Source organism: Ambystoma mexicanum, chromosome 5p (assembly GCF_040938575.1).
Source record: "Ambystoma mexicanum isolate Mex_15411 chromosome 5p, UKY_AmexF1_1, whole genome shotgun sequence".
NCBI lineage: Eukaryota > Metazoa > Chordata > Amphibia > Caudata > Ambystomatidae > Ambystoma > Ambystoma mexicanum.
The window spans coordinates 884,471,609-884,495,780 of NC_090930.1; the positions used below are offsets into that span (position 1 = coordinate 884,471,609).

The 24,172-nt window shown below is 49.2% G+C and overlaps 1 protein-coding gene across 1 annotated transcript in view; it reads left to right on the top strand.

The window, feature by feature from the left end:
• The window catches only part of LOC138481266 (fibrous sheath-interacting protein 2-like), a 2,966,522-nt gene that overhangs the window by 1,222,088 nt on the left and 1,720,262 nt on the right, over positions 1-24,172 (top strand). The window contains exon 13 of the mRNA XM_069613320.1: positions 13,478-13,550. Coding sequence (XP_069469421.1) covers positions 13,478-13,550 — 73 coding nt within the window. The remainder of the gene's footprint in view (positions 1-13,477; positions 13,551-24,172) is intronic.

A 24,172-nucleotide genomic window follows, 5' to 3' on the forward strand; every position in this document is an offset into this window, starting at 1 on the left:
TCCTGAAACAATAGGTGGCCAACCTAGAAAATAGAGCGGAGGAAGCGGAGGTACATGCTCGGAGAAATAACATACGGATCGTGGGATTACCGGAAGGCGCAGAGGGATCAAACCCAACGGATTATGTTGAGACGATGTTACTGCAAGAGATAGGGGAGGGACGCTCACCCAAGGATTCACAGTGGAAAGGGCGCATAGAGCCTTGACAAGGAGACCACCACCAGGAGCCCGCCCAAGACCAATAATCGCCAAAATCCCAAACTATCGGGAAAATCGCACAGAAAACAGCGCACATCCATTCATGGAAGCACGGGCACGCGCGAAATGTGGGATGTGCGCTGAGAAAGTGCGCGGCGCACGGTGGCGCGCGCTGGCGCACAGGTCAACGAACGCCATGCGATAAAGCCACAGCGAATTCGCACATAGCGCGGCGCACAGAATAAAAGTAGGCGTAACACGGGGCGTCACACGCAGAATGGGGAACAACTCGTGAAAATGTGGGCGTCACAGGGGAGGTCCAGGAGGCAAGTGCGCGGAACGCCCAGACGCTCGCCTACAACAGGCATTCATGGAATCGAATTGGGTAAAACAGCGCACAGCCAAAGATGCGCACAGGCCCATACCCGTACGCCACAGAAAGCAGGCGGTAGCGTCCCAATACATGTGCGCCAAAATGTGCGCTTACCGTATACACAGCTCAGCGATTGTGCCTGGGGGAGCGTGTGCGTGCATTTCAGGGGTGCGCGCGAAGTCACACACGCGTTTTGGCTGGGTGCGTGTATATAAGGGGTGCGCGAGAAGTTTCACACGCGTTTTGGCTGGGTGCGTGTATATCAGGGGTGCGCGAGAAGTTTCACACGCGTTTTGGCTGGGTGCGTGTATATCAGGGGTGCGCGAGAAGTTTCACACGTGTCTTGGCTGGGTGCGTGTATATCAGGGGTGCGCGAGAAGTTTCACACGCGTTTTGGCTGGGTGCGTGTATATCAGGGGTGCGCGAGAAGTTTCACACGCGTTTTGGCTGGGTGCGTGTATATCAGGGGTGCGCGAGAAGTTTCACACGCGTTTTGGCTGGGTGCGTGCATATCAGGGGTGCGCAAGAAGTATCACACGGGTGCGTGTAATTCAGGGGCCTGCGGGTGGATTCACACGCGATGGGACCTGGGGGAGCGGGGTGCGTGTATTTCAGGGGCCTGCGGGTGGTTTCACACGCGATGGGGCCTGGGGGAGCGGGGTGCGTGTATTTCAGGGGCCTGCGGGTGGTTTCACACGCGATGGGGCCTGGGGGAGCGGGGTGCGTGTATTTCAGGGGCCTGCGGGTGGTTTCACACACGATGGGAACTGGGGGAGCGGGGTGCGTGTATTTCAGGGGCCTGCGGGTGGATTCACACACGATGGGGCCTGGGGGAGCGGGGTGCGTGTATTTCAGGGGCCTGCGGTTGGTTTCACACGCGATGGGGCCTGGAGGAGCGGGGTACCACTCACCGTCTGCCTTGCATGTAGAAGAACGCGTAGCCAACACCCGCTGCGAAGTAATAGCAAGTGAACCCCAACGGATGGAAAACACACGCACCGCACGAAAAGCACGTACAGAGAAGCCCTGCCAGGGCAACGCCCGTGCGCGAAACTGCACAGACGCGCTTACGCTGTAAGGGCCTTTGGTCCAATGAAATCGCGTACGCGTGCTGAAGCGCTTACGCGCTAGGGCCCTTTCCTCGAATTTCACGCTGACGTGCAGGATTTTCACGTGCCAAATCACTCCGTATCAAGCTGGCCACGCGAAAACACACAGAAGACCACGCTCCTGCCCAGAAGGCCGAATCTGGGCAGCCTCCCACGTGCCATCTGCTGCTGCCTGCCTGCTGCCACCGTGCCCTGCCATTTGGTGCCTGCACATCAGCCATCTGCAGGGGTCCAGTTGCTGTGTCCACCCCTGCTGGTACAGAAGACTCCCGACTCGAATAACATCGCTCCACAGCCACAGCCCAGCCCCAGGACCCAGTTGCCCACCCACTCCTGCCCCTGGGATTGCCATGTCGGGCACATCTACATCTGACACCAGTGGCAACCCCCGGCCAGAGGGGCAGAGGGGCACCAGCTTCACTGCCACCGAAGTTGGTGTCCTGGTGGAGCAAGTCCTGGGGCAGTATGATGCCCTCTTCGGATCATCCCGCGCCAACAGGGAAGGACGGGAGAGGATCTGGGCCGACTGTGTGGTTGCCATCAACGCGGAGGGGGTGGCAACCCGCACCATCCAGAAGGTCAAGAAGCACTGGGAGGACTTGAGGTCCAGGACCCTCATGAAGGCCCGGCGCCTCGTGGAGGGGAGCCGGGGCCGCATGAGTTCCATCCAGTTGAGTGTCCTGGAACGCATACACCCAGCGCTCCACACCCAGGTCCTTGAGAGGGAGACCCGTCTGGAGTTGAGCGGTAAGTGGCCAAGCATTGCTGTGTGAGACAGGGCATGTTGCAGTGTGCTCGTTGTCTGATACTTGCCTGCATGTGTGACATAGGCCATGTACGCATGTATGTGTGCAGGGACATCATGGGAATGCATGTGCGACCTGTAATGTGTGAACCGCACGGTTGTTGCATGTGTTTGAATGCGACATGGGGAGCCCTGTGCAGATTGCACACATGAGAGCATGGTAGTCTCTGTTCCTGGACATGGGTGGGGGCGAGGGATGGGTGCTGATGCCAGATACATATGTGGTATCCATGTCTGTGTGCCTGACCTGCGTGTCTGTGACTTGTGAGTGCCATGGATGCATGACACATGTCTGTGACAATGTACAGATTCACTGATGCAGCCTAGTCATCCTTGTATGCACTGTGATTGGGGTGTACGGGGCCAGATGGATGTGACCGAGGTGAAGTGTGTGCATGTGATAGGCATGACCCATGATGCATGTGAGTCATTACATTGTATGATTCGAGAGTCCATTGGACATGTATTTAAATGTCCATGGCACGCACCATGGCTGTCACTGTGTGTGTATTGCCTGGACTGACACATGTGTTGTGGTGTGACATGATGGAAGTGTACTTTGACAGTGGCACTCATCTGCTATTGCTTCCTGTCTAGGGGACCATAGTACAGTACCCTGATGCTTGTGTTCTATGTCTCCCTCTACACAGCGGCTAGTGAAGGAGAGAGCGGAGACGGCGCTGTGGAGCAAGGCGGCGGGGATGCCCCCACGGCTGCAGCGGAAGGGGTGGGTGAGCCCCCACAGGGGCCTGCCACGGCGGTAGACGGTGAGGAGCCATCCAGGTTGGTGGTTTGCACAGAGGAGGAGGAGGCCGCCACTGAGGCGCACATGGGGCCTGGTGGGGGCATCCCTGCTGGTGCAAGTGGTGCAGTCCAGGGGCAGGGGCAGGAGGCACCACAGGTCACCGTGGAGGGGCCTGTGCATGTCGCTGTCCCTGAACCTGTGGGTGCACCACCTTGCACCAGCAGGGATGCCCCGTCCCAGGCCCGTCCGCAGGTAGAGGGGATGTCCATGTCATCTGACTCCCCTCCACCTGCGGACGAGGGGACCCCTGGCCGTGTGGAGAAGGTCCTGATTGGGGTCGCGATGCGCACGGCTGTGATTCGTGATGCCGTGCGTGCTTCCCACGAGGAGCACGCACGTCATCACGGAGAGCACCGTGCCGACGTGGCCCAATTGGGATCGGCCATGTTCGGGGGTTTCCTGCATGTGTCGGCCAATCTGGCGGCCCTCTCCTCCTCTGTGTAGACTATACGCCAGTCGTTCTCCTTGCCGTCTTCCGGCCCAGATGCCACCAGGGCCCCCTGTGGACCTGCCCTGACCAATGCAGCCAGCTTGGTGGGGATCCCATCCCTGCCACAGTCGGGAGTCAGAGGTCCAGCAGGGATGGACACCACAGCAACTGGACCCCAGCAGATGGAGGATGTGACGGCATCATCGGGCAGGGCACGTGCACGACGGCGTCGTTGGTTTCCATCAGCCTGGATGCTGTCGTGCTGGCACAGGCAGTTGCGTCGGAGGCAGCAGCAGGCTCAACGTGGGAGGCATCATGGCTCGGGGCCATCAACATCAGGGGTGCAGGCATCGGCCGGAGGGCAGGAGAACCCTGGAATGGGAGTGTCTTCTGTGTGGGAGCGGTTGTGCCAGTGGATAGGTGCGGAGCGGCAGCGGGCAGAGGAAGAACGGCTCACGATGGTCAGGGCGGAGGACTCCATGCGGAGGGCGCTGAGGCGGGCTGAGTGCTTCGAGGGTCTTCGCAGGGAGTTTGAGCTTGACACTGCGTTATCCCTGCGGGACCTCGGGGCCAGGGAACATGCCCGCCTCCAAGCCATTGACCAGGAGTTCGATGATGCCCTGGCCCATGACAACAACCAGTGAGCCGTCCGAATAGCCCGCTGCCTTTGTATATAGTTGTATAGTTAGGGTTAGGTTTCCTTTGTTTTTTTTATTTTTTTTTTGGTTGCGATTGGACAATGCACCACTTTTTTGTATATAGTTCAGTTTTTAGTTAGTAGGCATAGTTAGGTTTAATTTGGTTGGGCTCATGGACCCGGGATGATCTTCTTCATGGTTCTTCATTTTTTTTTTTAATTTTTCAGATTATTTTCTTGGACATTCATCTTGTTTTGTTTGATTTGCTTTGTGTTTTTTCTTATTTCATTTACATTCTACTTGCTGTTCAATACATATTATTTTAATTCTTCAATGTGCCGTATCATCTCATTGCTTTCAGGCATGTCATGTTGGGTGTTTTGTCATTCACTTGCAGCCATTGTGTGTGACAGACATTTGTTCATTTGCATTATTTGAAATGGGGGTGTAACATGTAATTGCCTTTGATATGTGGGTGGGTGTGATAGTTGGTTGGCCCTTTTGGCAGGGGAGGGTGGGCATTACGGACATGATTGGGGATTGTTGGGACCCAGGTGCAGGGGGGCATGGATTGGACATGGGTGGTGGCCTGCTGGCAGGTGCCCCACAGTGCTGGGGGGTGGGGGTGGTGGGGAACATGAGTTGGACATGGGTGGGGGCCTGCTGGCAGGTGCCCCATAGTGCTGGGGGGTGGGGGTGGTGGGGAACATGAGTTGGACATGGGTGGGGGCCTGCTGGCAGGTGCCCCACAGTGCTGGGGGGTGGGGGTGGTGGGGAACATGAGTTGGACATGGGTGGGGGCCTGCTGGCAGGTGCCCCACAGTGCTGGGGGGTGGGGGTGGTGGGGAACATGAGTTGGACAAGGGTGGGGGCCTGCTGGCAGGTGCCCCACAGTGCTGGGGGGTGGGGGTGGTGGGGAACATGAGTTGGACATGGGTGGGGGCCTGCTGGCAGGTGCCCCACAGTGCTGGGGGGTGGGGTGGTGGGGAACATGAGTTGGACATGGGTGGGGGCCTGCTGGCAGGTGCCCCACAGTGCTGGGGTGTGGGGGTGGTGGGGAACATGAGTTGGACATGGGTGGGGGCCTGCTGGCAGGTGCCCCACAGTGCTGGGGGGTGGGGGTGGTGGGGAACATGAGTTGGACATGGGTGGGGGCCTAGTGGTGGGTGCCCCTGCACTGCTGGGGGGTGGGGGGTGGGGAACATGAGTTGGTGATTATTTGTGCAAGGAGACATGTGCCTTTGCTGGGGGGCATGCCCATGTTGGGTGGGCTGCCTGCGGGACATGACCAGGGATGCAGGGTAGTCCCCTGTGGTGTGGGCTGCCTGCAGGGGCCGTGGAGGGTGTACAGGGAACACCTGGGAGGACCCACACTGGAAAATCACATGTAGGACTCCCCGGCACCCCTGAAATACACGCACGCAGCCCAATCGCGTGTGAAACCACCCGCGAGCCCCTGGAATGCACGCGCCCAGGCCAATCGCGTGTGGATCTTCACGCGCACCCCTGGAATACACGCACGCAGCCCAATTGCGTGTGAAACCACCCGCGAGCCCCTGGAATACACGCCCAGGGCAATCGCGTGTGGAACTTCCCGCGCACCCCTGGAATACACGCACGCAGCACAATCGCGTGTGGATCTTCCCGCGCACCCCTGGAATACACGCACGCAGCCAAATCGCGTGTGGATCTTCCCGCGCACCCCTGTAATTCACGCACGCAGCTCAATCGCGTGTGGATCTTCCCGCGCACCCCTGAAATACACGCACGCAGCCCAATCGCGTGTGAAACCACCCGCGAGCCCCTGGAATCCATGCGCCCAGGCCAATCGCGTATGGGACTTCCCGCGCACCCATGGTATACACGCACGCAGCCCAATCGCGTGTGGATCTTCCCGCGCACCCCTGAAATGCACGCACGCAGCCCATTCGCGTGTGATACCACCCGCGAGCCCCTGGAATACACGCGCCCAGGCCAATCGCGTGAGAAACCACCCGCGGGTCCCTGGAATACACGCGCCCAGGCCAATCGCGTGTGGATCTTCCCGCGCACCCCTGAATTACACGCACGCAGCCCAATCGCGTGTGAAACCACCCGCGCACCCCTGAAGTACACGCACACGCTCCCCCAGGTCGCGTGTGTTACTTCTCGCACTGGTACAGGGTTGGCGCAGCCCTTTGCGATGGTTTTGCGATCTTGATGGCTTTTCCTTGCGCGAGGGCGTTCTTGGGGGCGTAACTGGCGCTGCTGCAGGGTCGCTGCGATACTCTGCGCCACGGCTTGTTTTGGAGGATTATTCCATGAATACGATGTGCGCTGAAATGGATTTTATCGCATGCGGCTGGCGCAGACATTCGCACGGGAACACTCTGCGCCAGCCGTGTGCGATACTTTTGACTGTATTTCCATGAATCGGCCTGATAATGCAGTGACTCTACTTCAGTACTATAGACTGAGAGGAGTGTTAAAGACAAAATGGCCAGATTTCCTGAGGGCCCCTGCTCCACATGCAGCGCAACAACATGTTGTCCAACCCCTGACATACAAGAAGATTGTTGCTACTACATACAAGTTGATCAGGAGAAACAATGGAACAACGAGGCAGGGGTTTAAAACGGCCTGGGAGTCCTCATTGGGAATGGAGCTGAGCGAGAAACAATGGAAGTGGGTGTGTATGCAGACTAGAACAATTTCACTAAATGCTAGGCATAGGTTGGTGCATTATAAATTCTTACACCAGGCCTACTATACACCACGGAGACTTAGCAGGTTTTACCCGGAAGGGGACATAGCATGCAAAAGATGTGGAGAAGTGGCAGCAGATTTCTATCACATAGCATGGGCATGCCCTAACATACAATCATACTGGGTCGAGATTGAAACGGCTGTGAAAGAAATGCTCTCTGCAGAACAGAACTTTTCACCAGCACTATGGCTTCGGCATTAATTGAAGGGGAGTCACGTGCCGATAAGAGACTGTTGGGTATAGGAATCGGGGTGGCTCGGTATGTTTTGTCCAGGACCTGGGGCAGGAATACTCCTCCAACTTGTGCAGCCTGGCTTGAGAATATAAGAATGTGTGAGCTTAAGGAAACCAGATATGCCTCGACGCCAGCCCCTACCAGTCGACCATTGGACTATTGGGGTCCTTTTAGACAATACATGGCAACAGAGGCGAGATGATAAGGAGGCGCGCTTATTGATGGGAATGCACTGGAACAGGGGGGACTGCAAAACTCTATGGGCCTCATTGCGAGGTAGGAGGTAGCCATGGTGCTGTTAGCACCATGGCTACCCCCTTACCACATACCGGGTCCGGGTTCTTGGAATGGGTACTTACCGGGTCATTCCAACCTTGGAGGACCCGGTAAGTCCCCATTCTGAGAACTATTCCCCATTCCCATTCGAGCCCCCATAGGGCTCAATGGGAATGGGGAAGAAGCTAATAACGGGCCCGCTATTAGCAGGCCCATTATTAGCTCCCTGGTCCCTTAGCGGGACCCACTAAGGGACCTCATAATACGGCGGTAAGGGGTTAACAGCAACGGCACCCTTACCGTTGCCGTTAACCCCTTACTGCCGGCCTCGTAATGAGGCCCCATGTCTGAAGATGCTATTTATTGGATGAGATGAGATAAGGACTAATGTAGAGGAGGTAGACGAGCCGAGTAGAGGGCAAGGGGGTAGGTAGACGGGAGGGGGGGAATGAGGTGGGAATTGGGAGAGGTTCTTCATTCAGGGTTCATGTAGTTCGTTACTGTTTATGTTAAAATCAATAAAGAAAGTTTAAAAAAAAAGATAATTGCGAAGTGTGCAAATGGAAATGTACGGCTATGGTGAACGCGAAGTACAGCGTCCCAGAACCTCTGAAGTAGTGATTGCGAATTCTTAAGCAAGGTAAAAAGAAAGTCAATTGTATTGTGGGAATGAACAACCATGTACCACAGACATCAGTGTGTGAGGACTTGTGAACATTACAGCATGGAAACTGAGTACCAGGTTTTGCTCTGATTACTTATCCGCAATCTTCCTTACTCCTAGTCCTACTCTTCCTCGTCACAGTACTTACCTCCTGAGGCCCCTGCCTCCGACACAGGACCTTCTTCTATTTCTTTTATTTCATATAACTCCTCCCCTTAACCCACGTCATCCAGTTTAACATATCCAAGCTGGAGCATGGGACCTTCCCCGCAGGGAGGGAGAGAAGTGTCATCAGTACTGTGACGAGGAAGAGTAGGACTAGGAGTAATGAAGATTGCCAGTAAGTAATCGGAGCATTACCTCCACATCCACTCTTCCTCGTCCAACTACTTACCTCATGAGGCATACCATAACAGCAACGGGGAGAGGTCCCAATGAGACACAGAGCCAGAAAAGTGCAGAACAAAAACTCACACCATTAAGAACTCCAAACTCACATCCCAACAGAAAAAACCCCAACCCCCAAAGGAACCATCCCCAGAGCGGGAGACAGTCAATCAAAAGAGGGTGACGAAAGTGCTCTGAGCCGCCCAGGTGGCCGCCCCACAAATCTCCTGCAGAGATAAACCCCCTAGCACCTGCCCAGAGAGCAGCCAAACCCCTGGTAGAGCGACCCTGCAGGCACAGGCCGGCCAGGAAAACCATGTGGGAACTGAAAACGCAGGGACAACCAGATCCTGAAAGGGGCAAAACCAAGACACAACCCTAGGCAGTATGTAGTTCTCAACTCACACGCCAAAAACAAAATAGTGTGATTTCACTCGCCTTTGCGACACAAATGGTTGAGAGCTATGGCAGTAACCATGGAGCACACCGCTTAACCACAGAGTCCAGGAGAACCCGCAAGAAAAAAGGGTGGGCCGACACAACAGAGCCCCAATCCCCCCCAGCCTATGGGCAGACGTGATAGGGATCAGAAAAACAGTCAGTAGATACGGAACCTTCAACCACCACAGTAAGGAGGCCCACAGAGCCTGAGACACCAGGATCAAGGCTGTGTGAGCCAGAGAAGCCAGAAGCCAGTGGGAGAGTAGGTAAGACACCAGAGAATGCAGATTACGACAAGCCCACGGAACCAGAAAGATTTAAGACGCCATGGGCCCCTGAAGCATGATCAACAGGTGAGTTGTGACACACCGCCACCTGAGAACCCTGCCCAGAACAGACTGCAGTTGTTGGCCGCCATGAGCAAACCCGAGCCCTAACAAAAACCAGATCCCGGGAGGCTCCACAAGAGACAAACCCCAGTACCCCAGAAAACCCCCAGTCCCACAATGACCGGCAAACCAGCCAGAGACCAATCAGGATCAACCACCGGAGGGCCACCTCGACCAACCAGGCGTCCATGTAGGGAAAAACTGAAGGCCCATCAGGCTAAGATGCTCCACCAAGGGAGCCACCAGCCTGGGGAACACCCTGGGGGCTGAGCGCAAAAACCCCAAATGGGAGCATTCAGAACTGAACACCGAGATCCCACTGTAAAGCGGAAGAACTACATCTGGCAGGGGCGGAGAGACACGTGGTAACATGCAACCCGGAGAACCAGGGAAACCAACCAGACCCCTGTGCACAACATCAGAGAATGTCCTGCAAAGGACCCATCTTGAAGCGTTCCTCCCGGACGACACAGTACAGAGCTTTGAGGTCCAAGATGAGGCGAAAAACTGCCCGAAGGTTCGGGGACCAGAAACACCCACGAGTAAAAAAACCCTGACCTCGCTGAGGAAAAGGAACAGGCATGAAAGCTGCCTTCAAAAATAACTTGGTCAAAGCCGTTGCCATCGCCAACTACTTGGGCTGTGAGCGGGGAACAGCAGTACAAACCATGTAAACTATTACAGGGGGAGACAGGAAGTTCATCTGAGAACCCCTCCGGACAGTGTCTTGAGCTCAAGACTCCGAGCACAACTGGCCCCATATCGGAAAAACACTGCAAGCAAATCACCAAAAACTTTGGAACCGTCAAAAGGAAGCTAAAGGGCAGCCACCCACTGGGACCCCTCTGTTTTCCAATCCCTCAAACGAACATGCCTGGGGGCCGATACACCAGCACCAAGGCCGAGCCACGCACTCCATCAAATGCCAGATCGGAACAAAAGGGCAACCAACCGTAGCATGTAAGCCAGCAGTGGGGCACAGTCAAAGCCACTGTCATTGGCCACCTTCAACCTCCTGAACCACTCAGCACATCCTCCACAGTGTAGGAGCCATAGATATTCATCCCGAGGGCCTGATGTGCCCCAGCATGAACCTATTTCAGGCTGCAATACACCCTACGGTCCACCGGGTCCCGGACAGCCACCTCCTCGGCTGACCCAGAGGAGCGGCCCACCAGACTAGCGAGTATATCATCGATTGTAAAGTACCAAAAAAGGAGTGGAACTGTGACCCCGGTGGGGGGGCTGCAGTCATGCCGGTAGACAGCCAATTGAGTTGAAAATAGAGATCAGATTAGCTGCAACAGACATCCGGTGGGAAAAGGAGACGTGTGCTCTAATTTCACAAAAACTGGTCCGGAATGGTGTAAAAAGGCTGCAAAAAGTAGAGGAGCTGTGAACAGTGAAAAACAAAGTAGCAGAACACCAGTGCCCGACCACCCCACTCACTTTCACCACTGCACCCCCATTTCCTTTACATGTCCTTCCCGGACAAAGAACATATAGACAACATTTTCTTCCACCTCTTGCGAAGCTCAGGAGAGGAGGAAGATGAGGAAGAGGAAAAAGGGCAAGGAGCCTGAGCTGAGCAGTTTGCTGGCCCACGGCAGAAGCATCACAAAACACTGCAAAAACAGAAATGCCAGCAACACATGTACGTCCATTAAACTCCAGGAGAGAACACTCGCCCAATTCCCCCTGGAATGGGCCTTCACTGCCATTATTCAACTCCAGGCCAACCCGCCCTGGGAAGGCACAGAACACCACCTGTAGTCCACCGGCTCCTGCAGCGTTCCTGAGACAACAGCATGTGTCGTCACTTCTTCATATGAAAGGAAAAAGGTCAGGGCAAGGTGCCTAGTGCAGCAGAGCGCACACCCAAGGAGTGTAGCAACAACAAACAGGCACGTCACTAGCCGAGTTTAAAATATTTACTTGCACCTCAATCAGCCATTTTATTTTCACATGCCTGAGAGGTGACCGTCCTAAGCAGGGGTCGAAGTGGGCGGGAGCAGTGCTCCTACACTTATTATTTTTAAGTTTTACCGTTCCTATACTTTTATTTTAAAAAGAAACCATTCTGGAATGGTTTAGTTTTCAAATAAAAGTGTAGGGAGAAGTTGAAGCTTGCACTTCAGTGCACTGCACTGAACATTCCCTTTAAAAACAGCTGTGTTTGTTTGGGGGTTTGGATTGTGTGGGGGAGGGGCGCAGCAATGGGGTTTGTGGAGAGCAGGGCAGACCGGCAGGGAACATAGCTCCACTACTTCTTTTCATACACTTCGACCACTGGTCCTAAGAGACTTTAATAACTATGGACAACAAAGCCCATGTAACCCTTGAAGACCCGCTATCAAAAAATATTTTAAATAACATGTGCTCGATCCAACGTCATTATTGACCTCATTCGACAAACTTGTTAACTAGGTCACATTGCTTAGATGAGTCACATATGACAAATTCACTGTATTTCTGTTTGTCGTGTGACTGATTTGCTTTTCACATTCTGAAGCTCTGATGACCCATTGGATAAAGCGCAAGGGAGTATCTTTAGGGAAATTCATTGCATGTTGATCTGTACAGTTGTCACCTGGACATCACTGCACATTTTCTATAAGCAGTACAATGTAAACTCTGATAGAAAGGCTGCCATCTACTTTATTATTATTATAATTAGTTATTTATAACGTGCTTAATACCGAAGAGGCTTCTAAGCACAGATCCGGGATTCGAACCTGTGTTGCTCTGCATCGTCTTGCTTCCAAGACTAATGCGTTGCCAGTGAGCTATACTACCCATGCCAGTTTTGCACTGAATAGTTCTTGTTGCCAAGTTTTCTGTCATCTTCAGCGCTCATCGTCCTGCATATGTACTTCCATAGTATGCATTATTCTTAGCTCGAATTCCTAGTAACATAATCATTTAGTATTACTACAGTATCCATAAATGATTATCATATTCCTGTGGGCACTTGTCAGTCTCTCAGAGGCTGCTCCCTTTACTTCAGCCATTACCAGCTCATAATCTGTTGATGGCTCATTTTGGAGGCACTGGTATGCTCTGTGGTGTGGGTGCAAGCGAATAATAGGATACATTTGATCATAAAAGCTAGTGGCAACAATAAGACCAACCATGATGTGGTTTTTGTCTTGAATCCCATTTCCAGCTGGTGGCATAGATTTAATATGGTATTAGTCAGTAGTACCATGTAGATTAGTGACATAATATTTAAGGCAAGTGTAATATACTCATGAATGGAATACATTGTGGGGGCCTCATTCGGATGTACTTACCAAATTCGGGTGAAAGAACCCAACCCATTGCATGCCCGGGTAGTCAGACTGCTTCACACAGTTCTGATCCATCTCTGTAGTAGGCAGAGAAGGCTTCAAGAGTCATTGCATGATGTGGTGAAAGGCACAGGCACCTGGTGTCCACTCAAGTTTCCATGCCTTTCATTGCAGCATACAGTGAGTATGAGGTGTTCTCCGTTGGCAAACATACCAGCCTTCATTGCTGCGTTGGTTTCAGTGGATCGCACTTATTTTGTCCTGGCATAGGAAAAACGGGCACAATCCGGGAAAATCAAGCTGGTGTGCGTCGATCAGAATAATGATCCCTCCATACCAGATGATAAGTCCCCAAATCGTGCAAGCACTTATCACAAACATTGGTGATCTAAAGTGGGTTTCTCTCACCATGGAGGTACTCCTCCAGCACTAAATCAGTATGGCACAAATGCGGGGAAAAGTGCACAAAGCCTTTTTCTCTGCTTTTCCTTTTTCTTGCTGATGATCAGAATGTGGGTATATGTGTCTTACATTAAAAAACATCACAGTTTCAATTGAATTAAAACAGCTGAAAGAAAGAGTGTCAAAAACTCAGATATTATGGAGCAGGATAGGATTTTGATTGTTATAATGCAATGTATTGAACTCTAAAACAAGCAGTCTCAGTGCCTCACTTTCCACTGCTTTTCAGGTTTACAAATCAGCAGGGTGATACATTGGTCAGTAAAGAAAAGAAAGATGTCAAGGATGGATTGCAAGAAACTGTGAGTATGCTAAGACTTTCTTACTTTTTACAGTTGGAGATGTGCAGTAGCACCTTGAGCATTCCAAGTGCAGAATGGGTTTACTGCAATAATTGATCTCAGTCCCAAATAACTGGACAGACTCAAAGAATATAACAAAGTACCGCTTTATTATCAATTCAATAAAGTAGGGAAATCTGCCAATCATAACAAGTTGCAATTTACACACTCTCAAATATATTTCCATTCCAAAAAGGCTTTATACCTCGATGTACGTCAGTTATGACATCATCCTACGTGGCAAACAATAAAAACCTATTGGTTGGTGGGATTGGTTAAGGGAATATATATACCTATAGTTTATTTAGGTGTTAGTAACATCATTGGCTGCCCCTTCTTGAGTAGGTACACCTGGGAAAATCTCTAACTACGTGTAATACAGATAATAATTGGCTTCTGCAACAATGTATAGCCCATCATCACATAGGCCACCCTGATTGGTTGGCACCCTCTATCAACCTTCGGCTCATTCGGGACATTCCGCTCGTTAGCAGCACGTAAGGAAAATGAAACTCAGGTGCGGAGACCAACGTCAGATAACTGCCCACTTGGCCAATTATCCTACCATCTCCCATCAGCTAGGGCCTAAGCCAAGGTGTCTTTTTGTAGTTGACCTTGCTGACTGTTCTCTTCTCCAGAACTTTAAAGGGAGTTAAAGTACATTGCTATGTTTGTCTGGAGTGTTATGAATAGACCTCGTTTTCTGGCCTTGTACCACGTGTGAGAAGACCCTAATTTGTCCATTCTGCTCTCTTATTTAGTGCTATTTGATTTAATTATGCTGGGTGTTATTACTGTCTTCGGCATCTGGAGACTTGGTTGCTCCGTTTTGCAGATGCTTTCTGCCTCTTTAATTGTCCAATAATTGGCACTCGCAAATGTTTACTTATTTGCTTAATCTAAGAGAAATATGTCCTGCGTACATGGCTTATCCTCTTTCACTCCTTTTGTACCTGGCAGTTGCTTCTTGCTGCAGCATCCTTGATCCTTAGCCAAACAAATATTCTCTGTTCTTGCACAAATTTGTATTTCAGTGCTTGTCAGCTCTGCAGCCTTGATCTCACTCCTTGGGCTTTTACCTTACTATTTTACGAAACCGACATCCATCTTCTCATCGTGGCTGCTTAACCCGTAGAAAGCTTCTATATATTTTATTTACCATGTGTTTCTGAATATATACATCTACTGTGTCTCTTCTTACTTATCTTTATGTATATTGTTTATTCTCATTCACATATATCTTTACTTTGTTACTTCAGTCACATCTTCATTCTTTAAGTATTAGTATATGGTTTCAGTACGTCCTTGTGTCTTCTCTTCATGGTGTCATTTTACACCTATCAGAGTTTACTTATAGTTCTTCTATATTTAGTGGTGTCTGCAGAGTTTCTTCTACCACCTCAGTTTGAGGGTACATTCGATGGGGTTGTCCGAGCACATAACATCTTTCATATCTTCGATGCGGTATTGGGATGATACCCGGTGTCAGGCACATTATACTCTTGCTGTTCTTACAGTATGATGGAGGTGAGGGAGCAGGCTCTGTAGATGATGTGTACATCCGCTTCTCTACATTGGTAAACTATTTGATACCAAATTTAGCTGACAAATATTTTGAAAACAGCCGCTCATCTGGGTGCCATTCTTTTTCCATTACGCCTGACCTTTTTTTTGCAATCTAAATTACCCCAATATGATCACAAATGGTATACAAACTCTGATCCTTTGCTTAAGGCATGTTTTTTAAAAAACTGCAATGAAGCTATCATGAAGCCTTAAAAGCGGCTAAGCGCCTCTATTATACAGAAACAATCTACTCTGCAGTAAATTTATATTAGGCAACTTTCTTATTCTTCGAGATTGGCTCCTACTGTCCTGCCTTCTCAGACCCTATGTGAAACGTTTTCCAACTTTTTTGTACACAAAATCGAGACTATCAGGTCTAATATTGTCTATTCTGTTCGTCCTGTGATAAATTCTGTCATGCACCCTCCGCTCTCACTGGGAAGCCCTGATTCGCCTCTTTTAACTCTATTCCGCTCATTGATCATTCTGAAGCAGTTCGCACTATTCAGCATCTTAAATCTGCCTCATCTTTGGATCCTAGTCCCCGTCATCTCTTGAAAACTATAGCCAACTCTATTGACGAGATCCTGGCCAAGTCTATACATTCATCTCACAGTTCTGGTCAGATTCCTGATTCTTTAAAGCATGCTCTGGTAATACCACGTCTAAAAAGACTACACTTGATGCCTCATAATTCTCTAATTATCGACCTATTTCTTTGCTTCCTTTTTTCATGAACCTACTTGAGGCTGCAGTTATACCTCAATCAAGGTCTTTCTTGGAAGCCTCTAATATTCTTGACCCTTTTTAACTTGGGTTCCGTTACCTTGTAAGGACGGTATCCGTTTTGGTATCTTTGGACGACAATCTCACTTTCATTCATGATCAAGGTGGGGTTGCAGGTCTAATTTTGTTTGACCTCTCCACCGCCTTTGACACTATCGATCATACTACCCTTCTAGTTAGACTGGAAGATGCTGGTATCGCAGGTTCTGTACTTGATTGGTTTCAGACTTTGTGGTCAGTCCATCTGCAATATGTTTCTTTATCCCCGTTTAAATATCCGGTTCCTGTTCTGTGCAGGGTCCCCCATGGCTCTGCCTTGTCCACTCTACTTTTTAACATCTATATTCAGCCCCTGGCCAGTCTTATCAACTCCCATGGTTTCTGTTTTTATTCATATGCTGGTAACACCCAGCTATTGTTTTAGCTGGACCTTGAAGCCGTGGGTGACTGGATGGGTCAGAATTGGCTGAAACGTAAAGAGGAGAAAACGGTCATGGTAGTGGGCCCCCTTTCTGCTTCTTCTCTATGGTCAACCGATCTTTCGCCATCCACGTTTAGTTCCTTGCCTACTCCAGTCAAATTAGTACAAAACCTTGGAGTTAAGATCTCTGCCATACTTTCACCTGACGCCCATATTAGTTCTACTTGCAGCGCAGGTTTTTTTAAGTTAAAAAATGTAATTCCCTTCATTCATGCTATTTTATTCATGCCCCAATCATCTCTACCACTATAAATGGCAGCCTTGACTACTGTAATGCCACGTTGTTGGCTCAACCTTCCTACCGTCTCAATCGTCTGCAAGTGCTGCAGCATGTCGCAGTTTGTTTAGCTAAAGGTACGCTGTACGGCCAGCTGGTATCCTAGGCACGTCTGTACCTCCATTGACTCCCTGTTACTCTGCATATTCAGTTTAAATAATTGTTCATGATTAATTGTGTATGCTAACAGAAAAGTTGTTTGTCCCTACAAAAGATAATTCTACCTTATTGCCTATGTCGCACTTTGCGTTCTGCCTCCTTAGTGCTGCTCTTGGTTCCTCATTATCATCTAGAACGTTGCAGTGACCATGCTTTATCGTTCGCTGGCTCGAAAATCTGGAATCTGCTTCCTTTCTCTCTTCAGACCAGCCAAAACTTCAACCTTTTTTTATTTTTTATTTTATTTATAAGGTAGCATCACTTTACAATTAAAAGAAAATTGTATACCTTCCATTTAAACACTTCAAATATGTTTGAAAAACAATAAGCAACGGAACAGAAAAAAAGCCTTCTTCTACAATAGGACCATGCTCAAGACAGAAGGAAGTTCCACGACAAACCCCCTCTATTAGCCTACAGGCCCTCATGGCAACATTCTCCGGAATCACCCAACCTTCCACGGTGTCTATTTCTTTAAATGTCCAATCCAAAAAGTTCTCCAGTGCAATCATTAAGGAGGTTCTCTCTCCTGAAAGGAGAGCAGACCACCAGTCATCAGTCGAGTACGTCTTCAGATTTTCAAAGAAGACACCCAAAACTCTTGTTCTTAAATGAGTGAGGGCTTTGCAGAATAGAACCAGGTCCTTTAAAGTCTCTTTCGCCTTCTTCAATTTACATAGGGCCTCATTACACAGTAGGAGGTAACCATGGCGCTATTAGCGCCATGGCTACACCTTACCGCCTTCTGGGTCCGGGTAGGCGGTATGGGGACTTACCGGGTTATTCCAACCCTGGAGGACCCGGTAAATCCCCATGCCAATTACCATTCCCCATTCCCATTCGAGCCCCATAGGGCTCAATGGGAATGGGGAAGGAGCTAATAACGGTACCACACGTTAAGGACGGGACCTGCTGAGGGACCTCGTAGTAGGGTGGTAAGGGATTACCGGCACCGGTGCCCTTACTGGTGCCAGTAATCCCTTACCGTCTACCGTGTAATGAGGCCCATAGTCTGCACACAGTGTGTCTCTTGGGACCTTTTGTCTTTTGAAGTCAAGATCTCGTGAGTGTGTTGTAAGTTAAGATGAAATCTCATGAATTTCATTTTCATTACATGGCTAGGGCATCTTGACAGTTATTTAGGTAGCACATTGCAAGGGCCCCTTATTACTCCCTCTTGAAAGCATAGTTTAGCTTTGCTCGCTTTTTCTTGCGACAAGATCCAGTCCTGACGCCAGATCTTGGTTTTCACTGAATCTGGATTATAGACTTATTGTACTTCTGAGGCTTTTACCTGCTCCAGTGTGCTCTGACAGCCTCTCGTCCATTCCTGTAGTACATCTTCTACTCCTCCCAGTAGGGCTTTTTTCAATGTTCCATAGCCTCTTATTGGATCCGCTGCTACTATTTTCCGTTAGAGTGCAAGGTTTTTTCAAGTTACGTGAGCTTGGAGCAAGAGTAGGCCCAACTCTTGCCTCACTACTGCCGTTGGGACACATTTTGCATATTCAGCAAATTCTTCCAGAAAATGCTCTCAAAAGAATCCCAAATCCTCTCCGGAAGAGCCAAAAAGGTTTCCGCTCCATATGTTACTATAGACACGACTTTTGATTTATAAAAAGTCAAGGCAGGGATGATGGATAACTTGCTGAATCTCTTTTGGATCAGCCTTCCTTGTGTAGTCAGTGATTTAATTTTGGACCTCAGCATGCCTTCTTTCGGGAGATCTTTGAGTGCAGTGTTTACACAACCCCCCAAATACACCATAGATAGTACTTTTTTTTTGTTTTCCAGGTACCATACTTTAGCTCTGTCTCCTCCCTCTAGATTGACCCAAGGTTACATTCCTTCATGTTGACCTTCAAGCCATTCAAAAGCAGGTATTGTTGCAGGGCTTTTAGTTGTCTTTGTAAGCCAACGGAAGTTTGGTCTATAAGGACCAAATCGTCAGCATATTGTATATGGTCGATCTTCACCCCGCCAATGGTCGGGTGGAAAACTGCGTGTCTTGCTCAATGCTTTAGGGAGGTCTGAAAGGAACAGGTTAAAGAGGGATGGTGCCAGCAAGCACCCCTACTTCAGACCTCGAGTGGTTGGTATTGGCGATGACAGCACCCCCTGTTGAGTCATCCTTATTTGAAGAGTTGTGTTTGAGTGAAGATCCATCATAAGCTCTAGAAGGTCTCCCTTGCATCTCCACTTTAATAGTTTAGACCATAATTTACCTCTGTCCACTGAATCAAAGGCTTGCGCCAGATCTATAAATACCAGAAATAATTTACTTTTGGAATGATTTATCCTTGACTTCAAAAGGTTCATCAAAAATAAGTTAAAGGGTGTGTTCATTCCTTTAACAAAGCCTGGCTGCCAATGATCCAGCCTGGCAGAAGCCTTGATCCATTTGTCCAGGGCTACCAGAAGTAATTTGGCAAAGACCTTTCCTCCAACATCCATGAGGGCTATTGAGCCATAGTTACTAGGATCATTTCTGTCCCCCTTTTTGAATATTAGGATGGCTATAGAAGATTTCCATGAAAGAGGCACCTTCCTTTGTTTATTTATGTGGTTGAATAAGATTACCAGGAATTGTGCCTACAATTCTGGTTCCTCTTTTAGATGGGCGTTTGTTAGCCCATCAGGACCCGGTGCTCTTGAACCACTGATTTTATGAATGATTCTCAAGATGTCTTCGTCCTTCATTTCGAATGTCCATTCAGGACCCCCTGATTTAAATTCCTTGGTTGGGTTATCTTTATCTGAGTTAAACACCCCTCCATGATGTCTCACCCAGGTAAGCTCATCCACTGCGTTTCCTAGTATAGCGTCTAGTGGAGTGTCAAGGGTGTTTAGATGTTTTCAAATTTCACCAATTTGCTTGTTTAACATATTTTGCATCATCAGTTCCGAGTCCTCCTGAAACATTTGTGCTTTCCTTCCCTTAATCCAATTCTTGTAGTGTTGTCTTCTACTTCTGATAAGCCCTAGAATGTTTGGGTTGTTAGCTTTTTTTAGTTGTCTTAAGTCACATCTCAGGAGACGCTTTTCTTTAACTACATCATAGTCATAGCAGTGTTTATGCTTGAAAGATACTTTTGTGCCGCGGCTCCTGTTTTCAATGAAAGCCTCTAGAAGTTTGGAATACTCCCCTCTGTTTCTCTCGTTTCCTTTTTCAGTCGACATTGACATCAGGAACTGTTTCATCAGTAGTTTGATTTTTCCAGTGTCCATTTTTAGGCGGTTACGCCCTTGTGTAATTGTTAGTGGACATTCATTTTTGCCATAAGAGGGACAAAAGGTTCTTCTAGCCGTTAGGTTAAATATGTCATGGTCACTGCCAATTGTTGGAAAAGCCTTCAAAGAGGAGGTCCAAGGCAATGCATTTCCGGAGACGAATATATAATCCAGTAGCTTCCTTGAGTCTCCACGTGACCAAGTACAATGTGAGGGAACATCCCCTGCAGTTTGCCCATTTAACAGTTGTAAATCTCGATGTACAGTTTACAACATCCAACGTGGCCATTGTCATTTTTCCCATATGGCCTCTCTTTTGGATCTGGTTGGATATCATCCACTGCTAGTGCTATTGTCATGTTGAGGTCCCCACAAATAATGAACACTGGGTCTTCTAAATCATCTCGAAATGTATCAAATTTCCCCCAGATAGCCTTAAGGAAGGTGGAATACTCAGTGCTTGCCGAGTTCGAATATATGTTACAGACTAGCAGCCACTCAGATTTTCTGAACCTTAGCCCCGTACATCTCAGCTTCGTCATTTGTATGAAAGGGGTTACTTTCCATGATTCCAAAATTTCAATTGAAGATCCGATCTTCACCAGCATCAAAAGACCAGAAGCATGTCTTCCCTTTGCAGGATTAATGGGGGCAATAAACCCGTCGAGGCTAGGGAGTTCTCAGAGCCATGGTTCCTGCAAACAGATGATGTCATAATTGTCCCATATAATCTCCTCTTTTCCAAACAGGTGCTTAAAGCCTCTAGTATTCCAGCTAGCCAACGACCATGTGCCTGAACCTTGTTCCAGTGGTTGTTAGGCTCTTTTCTTGTTAACCACCAAGGCATCAGCCAGCCAATGCCATGATTCTTCCTGCACTATCTCACTCTCATGGTCATTACAGATCTTTATTTGTCTTTCAGCGTTGATGAAGTTGCCCACTCTTATCTGGAGGGGAGCACATTCCCCCATACTTCCTTCTGCTTTGGTACCTCTTCCCATGCAGTTAACCTCCTTTCGTAATGAAGGTGACAATGCCCCATTTTTCTTCTCAGTGTGTTTTTGACAACGATCCGTTACCGGCCTCAAGTCTTTGGGTACATTTCCCCCATACAGATAGCATCCCAGATCTAAAATTGCATTGCTAATGATTCCTCTAAGTTGGCCTTCTTAACTAGCTCCTCCTCAAAATAGGCGATGACTTTATTTAGCCTCTGTTCAGAGGGAAAAGCCACCTGAGCGATGTTATCGGGTATAAGCCACCTCAATCTAGGGACTCGATGAAATGTTCTGAGTGTATTACATCTGTCTAGGGTCACACCGTCCCCTGAATTTTTGACTCTTTCAAGCATGACACCAAGGGTCCAGGCCCCCCACCCCCACCGGGGTCATTAACTTCCTTCACTTTTCTCCACTCAATTTAAATTTTCCTATTCTGCTACACACTTTCACCCACCGGTATTTTGAGTCGGTCTCCCTCGAAGTTCCCTGAGGTTATTGAGGTCCTAACGGGGCTGTTATCTGAGCGCCTGATCACTTGACGAATATCTTCATTTTTAAAGTTCGACCTCCTTTGCTCCAATGTTTTGAACCCAGCAAGACAAGTTACTCTGAAAGGAGTTGGGCTTTGGGCTCTCTATACATAAGGACCATTCGGTCTTCCTCCAGTGTGTCACCTGATGTCTTGGAATGAGTTTCCAAGAGGTCTTTGTTTTCATCCTCCACTGAGTAAACTGATAATTCCATTAGTTTATCTATTGAGTCCGCCTCTGGCATTAGATTAGTTTCTGTTTGCCCAGGTGATGAGTTTATGGTGTTTTCACTGTTTTCACTAGGCTTTGTTTCCTTAAATTGCAGTTTCTTTCCACCCCCTCACCCTTTGTTTTCTTTTTGCAGGGTTGGGAAATGCAATCTTTTGCAAAATGTTCTAGCATCATTAGATTTTGGTTTTACCACAGGGTCGCCTACTTTGTGATTGACCTTTTTCTGTTTTTTGTTGCTGCCAACTTAGGACCAGAGTTTTTTTTTAGTTCTTGACTTTTACGTAAATTGGGCATTCTGCCGTGGCGTCGAGGGATCTATTTCCACAGAGGTAGATGCTTGGGATTTAGGACCTGAGGCACCATCTCAGGGCCCGTTGCCGTTGCCAGGTCTTCCACAATTTCCACATCCACTTCTTCCACGGTCCGTACCTTGTTTATCTGCTCATCACTCTCTACTGACGATTTTTGCTCCTCAATTTCTTTTTCCACCACCTCATCAATGTTTGTTCCCATTACTTCAGGCACTGCATTGTTATGTTATGTTACTTTGCATTTATATAGCACCTTTTGTACCATTGGTATGATCCCAAGGCACTGGTAGGTTGAACGCCGTCACGAACCGTAGTTCAAGTCAGTAGAGAGAGAGAGGGAGTCATAAGGTGCGTGTGTGCACCGGATATGTGTGCAGCAGGTGTGGCACTCGTATGATAGCTGCTTCTTAGCGGTAAATGTGGTGGTTGGGAGATCAGGAATATGTGTTCGTTCTGGCAGGGTGATACCAGACTGATGCTGGCTGCGTTAGGCCTGAGGAGAACGCCTAGGCTGGTGGGTGTGCAGCCAGCTGTGTTTAGTTAGGATGATGGGAGTATGTGGCAGATGATGGTATGAGAACAGCTATACCGAATGTGTCATAGTATCGCTGTGTTCTAGTTGAGTGGTGGTGTACAGAAGAGAGTGAGCGTGGTGATGTGATATGGTGGTTTTCAGTAGGTGCTTCAGACCGAGCGTCTTCAGGCTCCAACCGTTCCATGCACTCCAGCCGTTCCATGCACTCCCGCCGTTCCATGCACTCCCACCGTTCCATGCACTCCAACCGTTCCATGCACTCCAACCATTCCATGCACTCCAACCGTTCTTGCACATTGTCCATTCCATGCCCTCTATCTGTTCCATGCATTCCATCCGTCGCATGCACTCCCTCAGTTCTATGTGCTCCATCTGTTCAATCAGTTCCATGCACTTTGTCCGATCCATGCATTCCATCTGTTACGCACACAGTCCGCCCCACGCACTCCGTCCGCCCCACGCACTCTGTCCCCCCACGCACTCTGTCCCCCCACGCACTTTGTCTGCCCCACACACTCTGTCCGCCCCACACCCTCTGTCTGCCCCATGCACTCCGTCTGTCCCACGCACTCCGTCGAGGTTGGTGGAGACCTGTGCCCCCTTTCCCTCTATGGGGTAGGTCTCATGTTTGTACACTTATCTAGCAAGGTCTGGATTACGTCTAGGGGCAGACTGGGAAATGCCTGCCGTGGTTGCTCATCAGCCATGCCACCTCTTTCCCTGGACCTACGACTTTTAGTTTTCCCTTCAATTATGGCGTCCAGTATCTGATGGAGGAACTAAGTTGTGTCCTCTTTGTTTCTATCTAGCTTGTCTTGGACTGCCGTTACACAACCTTCAGTCAAGACCATTTTTGAGTGAAGCATCGCTAGCATTGCGGTGTTGTCTCTTGGTTGCACATTAATTGCCTCATATAGTTCTGTTAAAGGTGCCATCACCAGTGACAAAGCTGCTACAGTGCTGGTGTTTATTGTAGTACCACCCCAGGTTGATAGTTCTTTTTCCTCCCAAACTTTAGGGGCATCTTCTTTTCGTTTGTCAAGCCGAGGTGAAGGAATAATTGACCTGGGAGGACTTGCTAGACATTGTTCCTTGACTTGGCCCAGTCTACGCTTTTTGATACCATCCATACTGCTTCCATGTTGTGGTGATTCGGTGGAAGTCTCCCACCTCGCAGCTTTGCGTCGCACTTTCTGACCCTTTACCACCTCTACCACCCCAAGCTTTTCCTCCTCCAAGCCAGTCGTAGGCAATCAATGGGGATCCCTCTCCACCACTTTCCCTGTTTCCAGGCCATACAGCTTAATGGGAGGCCCATTGGCCTTATCAATCTTATTAATCTTGTTGGGCCGGGGCAGCTGGACGCTTGCAAGACTGTGGACGACCTTCTAGTTCAGGCCAATTTGGAAGTAGATCTGCATCCCCAAGGTCCTCCAAACTCATGTCACTTGTGACAACAGTCTTACCACCTTTTA